Genomic DNA, 7,817 nt, shown 5'->3' with positions numbered 1-7,817 from the left:
TACCGAAGTTTAAACTCTACTCGAGAGCCGTTAATAAAAGTTTGAATAGAAAGGCGTATGGTATCCCTAATATACGAGTCATGTCATTGCCGTAGATAAAGCTTCCAACCTAAGCTGAAGCTCTCCCCTTTACGTCAGCCAATACATACCTACATTAGGTAGGTAGGTATATATACTAGGTATCTTCTCTTCTCCCGTGCCGTGCCGTGCCGTAGCATCCCATCATTCCCCCGTCCGATCGGTTCCATTACATAACCCACGCAAAGCGGAGCTTTTTCCACCGCAAACCCGGAAGTCCGATCGCGGGGCCGGGGTACCTCCCTCGGAAGGGGTAACCGTTCATACCTACTAAAGGTACAACCCGTCAATCGGACGTGGATAGGTACCTAGGTACCGTGTGTCGTCATCATATAGGAGGTACCTTAACTTACTTTATCTAACTTGAAAGTATAATGTATAACTAAAGCGTATATAATGTGTATAGCGTATAGTATAGTGTCGTAGCTATCCGGGTTCCCTCCAGCCAATCAAGTTAGGTTAGGTACGCATTGAATTCGCAATTCGCCCCATTAGACGACGTATAACTCCAATCCCAACTCTAACGGCCTAATAGCTGACGTATCACCAGAGCGGGGGAATTCGCATGTAGTATAACATTATAGCTTAGGTAGTATTTATACCCTGGATATATACTCATCTCAGCTAGACCGACAAATCCTCCCTCTAGGTTAGGTACCTATCTAACTTCCCTTTTCGCAGCAAGTTCCCCCAAGAGACTGGACTGGACTGGGCTGGATAGAAACAAGTCTTTCACCGCTTCTGCCCTACGGCGAAAGTAAAAGAGAACCAACGTTTATACGGATTGACGTGCGTACACTTGTATGCGGGATAGGATAGGGCTTACGCAGCCTTCTTGACTTCGGTAGGGTTAGGGCGGCGCTGCTAAGGTATCAATCGGAGTTAATCCAGGTAGGTATACCAATCGGGGTTCCGAGCATCGTAGTGTAGTAGTGCTTAAGCCTCTCAACAACTATCTGTCGCCATCAAAACTACCAGGTTCTGTGTGATTCTTCAACGACACACCACTCAAGAAACAATCATTTTATACATTATTCTGGAGAAAATAATCCTAATTATATCGTCGTTCAATCATTTGTTCGTGCGATTGGCTGTTAACTTGGCTATTTCAATCTCCAACGTCTTCTTGCCTCTGCCGGTTGCGGTAAGACACAGGCGAAGCGTCTCCAGTGTAACAGGACAGCTTGGCGATAGTTTCAATCTTGCCAAGACCGTTTCAACGAACCGAAACAGCTATGCCTTACGCTGATAACTTGTACTCCATGACCGATGAATCAGATGGCGGCGATGACTATGCTGATCAATTATCGCCTACGGATGGTTACTTCTCCTCATCATTACTATCCTCCCACCATGCCATTCCAAACGTACCAAACATCTTAATCCCCGACTCAACGCTCCAGCAGACATTAGAGTCTGGTGCTGAATCAAAAGCTCGGGAAGCAGAAGCGGAAAGCTCCTCGTCAGGATATAGGAGAGTAGGAGATAGTTCTCAGAACTACGACCACACTGCCGCAACATCAGGCATCACCGAACAAGTTAGTCATTCCGAACAGCACGCGACTAGCAGCTCGGCTGCACCACATCAACAGCAACCCAATCCCGCGCTTGCGCATACGTACTTGCATTCGTCATCATCACATACCTCTTTCGGAATCTACCCAACACGAGGGCGGACTCTTTCCGTATATTCGGACGCGCCACCAGCGTATTCACCACCGCCAGCCTCACCCCCCTCGTCCACAGCCAACCAACAGCGCCAATCTATAAGTTACAGCACATTCAATTCTACCATGGGTGTGCAGGATATCTTCGAGAATGAGAGGCTGTTAGCCAGAGATCCCGAGAGCATCGGCCAACCAATTGACGAAGAACATGGTGACACACCGCACTGGACTCGACGAGTCAGGAGACGGCTGCCTATGTGGCTCGGTTGGAGTGGTTCGGTGCTTAGCCTGATTATAATGGCTATCTCGATCTTCGTGGCCGTCAATTATTTGCGAACTATAAACGGAGATGATCATGTAAGCCTTGCCCATCTCTAATTTCTTCACCTTTTCCCTCAGTCCTAGTTGGAACCTGTCGTTAATATGGTTACTCAGAGAAAAATAATTGGGGCGCAACCCGTCGAAGGATCACCACCATCGGAGCCCATAAGGGAGCCTGTGACTGAACCCGGGACTGATGTGCCTGTGGTTGTCGGTCCCTTCCAGCCAACTTACTGCGATAATGCTGTGCACCGCTTCGAGGACCAGATCCTAGGCCTCAACTTTGATAGGAACCACAATATTACTTTCATGGAAAGCCAGCATGCGCACTCCGGAAACGCCCAGGTGCGCGTTGCCGGCCAAGTTAATGTACGAAGGCTTGATGCCGGCGGAAGCCCGCGCTTGGTGTTGGAGATCGCCACTAACGACAAGGGCATTTTACTCGACACCTTCACAGACGAAGATGCTCAGGCCATGAAAATTAGTGTACCCAAGAAGTACAATGCCCTGGACCCAAACATCTGGCCTTGCGTCGAAATGCGCGCGACTATCTGGGTCCCTGAAGACGCCGAGATTGGAGTATTATCGTTAGGCTCGGCCCATCTTGACATGCTATTTTTGGATGATCTGTCTCTCCACGTGGCGGGCTACACGAGGGTCTCTTCCATCGTAGGGGATATCACATCCGGTACGGATCACCCTACATCGTACAACAACTCTGGCCTCATGCTCTCAGCCCCGGATTATACTTTCATCCCTGCGAGGGATTCATACGTGCTTGACTCTCGTATCATTGAGGTCTCAACTACGTCGGGTAAAATTGAGGGCAACTGGCCCCTTTACGATATGCTGGGGTTACACACGACCTCTGGCCACATTACCGTATCCATCACTCCCAAGGAAGAGCTCAAAACGGACCCGAAAGCTGCTGTCTTGTCCTTGAGCTCGATATCTGGTGCCGTTAGCGCCACCGAGCCAGTGCATTTGAGAGAGCAGATCCCACTTCGTGATTACCTCGTCGACGTTAAATCAACTTCCGGAGGAATACATGGCGCACTCGCATTCGGTGCCGGGATCGAGCTGAAAAGTACTGCTAGTGATATTGCTCTTGATCTACTCCCCGTCATGAATGAGGAGAGGGTTTCGCCGAATCAACCAGCTCGGTTGGAGACTGTAACGACGAGCGGTTCCACAGCTATCCGCATACTTGAGCCAGTCTGGCACGGAGACAGGGGCCTGGGTGGCAGCCGGTCACTTAACTGCCTACAATCTCTCCATAAGTCCACTAGCGGGGACATGGGACTACGGTATCCCCAGGCGTGGGAGGGATACTTACGCGCCGACACGACAAGCGGTAGATTGAGGGTCAAGGGGAGAGATGTCAAGATCGTCAAATCTGTTGGGGGTTGGCCGGGATCTACATTAGAAGCTCAGAAAGGTGCCAATGGTCCTGGGTCGAGCATCCAGGTCCACGTGCTCATGGGCAATATGGAAGCTACCATTGGGAGGGAAGAATGAAGAATAAAGAATGAAAGGAGTGTATGGATATAGCCATAGTGTTAAGTACATACCTATGAAGTTGGAATTGATGACTTGGGATATTCTGCCTAGCATTACGAGGAAAGGTGTGAATAGTCTCGCATTCGTTTGTTATGGCATAGGTACCTGTTAACTGTTAGGTCGGATTCATGGCGTTGTGGTTTTTTCACATGTGGTTGGTGTCTACCTAACCTAAGGATAAGCCTGTTGGTGATGGATGGGTACCTACCTACCTAATGAAGACAAATACATAATCTCTACCTTAGGTTACGTACCTTATGAGGTATGTAGGTACCATTGATGTTGCCGCGTGATTTAGGTAAATACCTGTGTGTCGTGCCTCGCCTTTCGTATAATTCCTTATAGTTACCTCCTACTATGTAAGGTTTAGTCTCAACAATAAGGAAAGAACACCTACTTATATACCTGTATGATACCACTTCTCAGCTAAAGGACGTAAGTAGGACGTAAGCGCAGTCGTACAGTATAAAACCAAGCTGCTGGCTATTAATCTGTTGATAATGGTTTCCCTACCAGGTAGATAATCTAATGGAGCTCTATTCTCCCAAACAATCACCACTTTTACAGACTAACCTACTCTTCTTCTTCTTCTTCTTTTTTTTTCTTTTATAGATGATTATGAGAACTTCATCAAGAATAGCTCATCTAAGTCGGTCGTTTATTATGAAGCTATTATGAAACAAGCAAGTTAATTCAGCGCACTTATTCATATCAATTCTATCAACCTTATCAAACACTCGGTTTCAATTTGAACACGGCAAGATGTGCTAGGTACACAGGACTTGGACAATTTGCTCAACATGCAGAAACACTAGGATGGGCATTGGCATAATAGAGCATTGTCTCATTCGCGAGCTCTGCGAAGGAGTAAACTCCATATCCTACTGTCCACACTACCGTGCGGCTTCTTACCGACCGCACTTTATCGTTCTCGACGCGTCAGAATCGCACCAATGCCACCATTGCCTAACAGGAGCAAAACCTCTACGGTGGAGCGACGTAGAGGACAACTTCGAAGAAATAGCCCGATTCTTGCGACGGGGAATCGTCGACTATCCCCAAGACTCAAGGGAAGAAATCAACTTTGGTCGATGGACCTACATTCTCACGACAGGGTTGGATACGGGCCGGCGAGCAACCACAACGTTTGACCTCAGGGAAGACGCTAATGTAGCTGTATTGGACTTTTTACAGATCTGGGTTCAAAACTTGTTATCGGAAGACGAAATAGAAATAGAAGCCGCACACTTTGAACAGGTGCTCGATAAGCTCGGACTTCTCGAGGGAGATCGACTCGCCACTCTGGACGTGTCACGCGTCAGAGAAAACGTACAATATACCTTTGATACATTGCTAAACCAAATATTTACAGTTATGTGGCAGCACTTCCGGGGTCGCTTAGGTGCTGGCCCTTCCCGGTCTCTGAATGTTGTGGACGACATCCTGCAAGAGGTTGCAAACCGAACGGATGGCCTCGTCCTTTCCGAAGCGTATACGTTTAACTTAATGCATGAACTTGAATTTGTACGTCATGCTCTTCAAGCAGAAAGGGACCGGTGGTTGCGATTGTGGTCTTGAAGGAGCTGGTTCTCCCAGACTTCGGCCAGAGATCGTTCCAGACGGTGAAAGCGGTGCGGGAGAACTAGAGAACAATCGATATCTGGAGAACCTAACAATATGTCAAGACGACGAGGGAGACCCAGAGAAATGTCCCCTTCTCTCGATATGTCTCGGACTGTCGCAGTATGTCGAAAATTTCGTTGCTTTGATTATTTGACGATACAGAGGTTTAGAGGACCCGTTGATCTCCAGTGGTGATAGAAGTTGACGGTCATACGCCATGAGAAGAATAGGGACTGATAGGAGGTAGAGAGGTTCGGAAGGCATCAAGGGTAATCGGGTCGGCCGTGGAGTTACCACAATCACTAGCGATTCAGGATATCGGCCTTGAAGTATGTTCTGTTAAATGGGCTGGTCGTTGTAGCTATTTGCATACTCTCATAGCGTTCGGTTTATCGCTTTTATACGGCATCAATAGATTTGACTTGGAAGCTATTCAGTTACTTTTCAATTTGAATTTGAGATGCCATAAGAGATTCGGATGATTAAATTTCGGATATCTACGGGAGAGGGAAAAGGGGCCAAGGAGTTTCCTGAGAAGGTGTAAGTTACAATTACTGGATAGGCCCGAAGAATCGATCATACACCGCCTACATCAATTGACTACTTGGTAAACTGTGAGGTCTGACATTTTATATTGAATATGACACTTACATCACAATATCAGGTGCACAGGCGTAACCAGCCTCGGCCACAGGCAGCTTCATAGTGGAGCAAACTACTTGCAAACAGCCTTGCATTGCAGCCACAACTTAGTGGTGCTCGAGCATCAAAGGAGTGAATCGGCTCTTTGTGAGGTTATCATCAATAGCTTTCTATCTTACCTGTCTTTATACACCATGCTCTGCCCTTTCACCACAGCCTGTCGTAGTACAAAAGAGTGCCCAATTCACTTTCCAGACAATATGGAAGCTCTTTGTGCTCGACTTGGGTGACTTTTCCCGCTCTATTGATTGCGCATTGCGCACAATGGGTGCTGTGCTGGTTACAGCAATGACGAGGTGGACGACTACCACCAACTCAAGAGACCTGCTGTTTGTGAGCTGTGCACACACAATCGCATCTAACTTACGTCGCTGCATTTGCCATTTTTTTGCTTACAGTCAAGTTTTTTTATTTTATTTCTTCCATAGATACAAATTGGCGTTGATTGCTCTTAATTTTAAGGAAATTCGGTTCGCAAATGCCATCCGAACACTCTAGGCACCCAAACCACCCCTTTCACTTCCGACCGTGCGCAATCATTTATTGCATCGTCGACACCCCAATACATATTTCCCTTTGCAGTCCAAGTGCCACACACCGCCTAAGAAGAGGACACACACACCATGTGTATCGAGATCTGGAACACCTTCCGGGGTTGCAGCCACCGCGTATACCAGAACACGTCTCCCTGCCACGTCGCGCGGAGATGCGATCCCAAAGACGACATGCTCCTGGACAAGACCAAGTTTCTCCCAGACAAGCAGTTTAAGCTGCCTCCCGGCATGCTGGAGTGTAAACACCGGCTTGCCTTGCGACCCAAAGACACGTCGTGCCCCGAGTGCGCGAGAGAGCAACGCCGAACCGCTGCTGCTGCTGCTGCCAACGGCAACGGCGCCACCGCTACTCGTGCGGGAGGGACTCCGTCCTCGTCATCAGGTAAGAGCGCTCGGGTCCTCTCGACGATAGTGGAGCGCGCGGAAAGGCGTTCGGGATAATTTATATATATACCTATAACCACCACCACCACCACCACCAAAAAAAAAAGAAGACCAAAGGCTTATTACTTACATACTCGGGAATTACCTTTTAGACGAACAAAGACTCGAGTCGAGCCCGTCGCCGCCGGACGGAAAAGCCGCCGAGCGGGTGCGCCACTCGCTGATGCTCCTGGAGCAGTTTCGGAAGAAGCCTTTTTGAAAGGAAAAGGAAAAAAGGAAACAAGAAGGAGGAGAAGAAGAAGAAGAGGAAGAAGAGGAACTCCGGGCTATTGGATTCTGGGGAAGCAAGATTATGTCGAGGATAAGGAAGGATATGGATACATACATACATACACGGGGGAAGAGTTCCAGGAGTACGGATTAAGAGAGAGATATATGTGTGTGTGTGTTTGCTGCTCTCTTGGCCGGCCTTGGCTTCTCTCGTACAATAAACCGTACATACCATACCATACGCCGTCGAAGAGTTCTACGGCTGCGAATACATTGTTAATACCCAGAAACCACCAGGTATATTCTGAGGAAAATGTCTCGGATGCTTTAACAGGCCGGTTTTACGCTGAGAGTGTGTTCGTCTGTTAATAACAATGTACGTAAGTTGAGATGAGTCTACAGGTCAACCCAATGTCATCCAGTTGAGATACCTGTACGTATTACCAACTCTTTTAGGTACCATTCACATTCTTGGCAAATGGATCAATGTTCTGACATAGCAGGGGGAAAAAAAAAAGGGGGGGGGGTGATGATGCAGTAAAGCAGGAGATGATGGGAGGACCAAGATCTAAAAATCCATTTGATATAAAAAAGAGTGGGACTGGAAGCGCGCTTGCTGCGTGGTACTCGCGTGGATTTGGGGTCCCATGGCTGAAGT

At 47.9% G+C, this 7,817-nt stretch overlaps 3 protein-coding genes across 3 annotated transcripts; all 3 read left to right on the top strand.

Annotated features, from left to right (window-relative positions):
- Positions 1–679: 679 nt before the first annotated feature.
- Positions 680–3,723, top strand: F4812DRAFT_201858 (uncharacterized protein). Its single transcript, XM_047930240.1, has 2 exons — positions 680–2,102; positions 2,181–3,723. The coding sequence occupies exons 1-2, from the start codon at positions 1,314–1,316 to the stop codon at positions 3,582–3,584; spliced, it is 2,193 nt and encodes a 730-aa protein (XP_047794316.1). The 5' UTR covers positions 680–1,313; the 3' UTR covers positions 3,585–3,723.
- Positions 3,724–4,442: 719 nt separating this feature from the next.
- F4812DRAFT_456100 (uncharacterized protein) lies at positions 4,443–5,272 on the top strand (the record flags this gene model as incomplete). Its single annotated transcript, XM_047936929.1, has 2 exons — positions 4,443–5,150; positions 5,207–5,272. 2 exons carry the CDS (start codon positions 4,443–4,445, stop codon positions 5,270–5,272), a joined length of 774 nt encoding a protein of 257 aa, XP_047794315.1.
- A 973-nt stretch (positions 5,273–6,245) lies between these two features.
- On the top strand, positions 6,246–7,648 carry F4812DRAFT_416322 (uncharacterized protein). The gene has a single exon (XM_047933055.1). The coding sequence runs from the start codon at positions 6,575–6,577 to the stop codon at positions 6,944–6,946; it is 372 nt and encodes a 123-aa protein (XP_047794314.1). The 5' UTR covers positions 6,246–6,574; the 3' UTR covers positions 6,947–7,648.
- Positions 7,649–7,817: the final 169 nt, after the last annotated feature.

The sequence above is a fragment of the Daldinia caldariorum genome (genome assembly GCF_022478825.1).
Source record: "Daldinia caldariorum strain CBS 122874 unplaced genomic scaffold F4812scaffold_2, whole genome shotgun sequence".
In the NCBI taxonomy this organism is placed as follows: domain Eukaryota; kingdom Fungi; phylum Ascomycota; class Sordariomycetes; order Xylariales; family Hypoxylaceae; genus Daldinia; species Daldinia caldariorum.
Note: the sequence above shows the minus strand (reverse complement) of the source record. Positions and strands in the feature narration are given on the sequence as shown.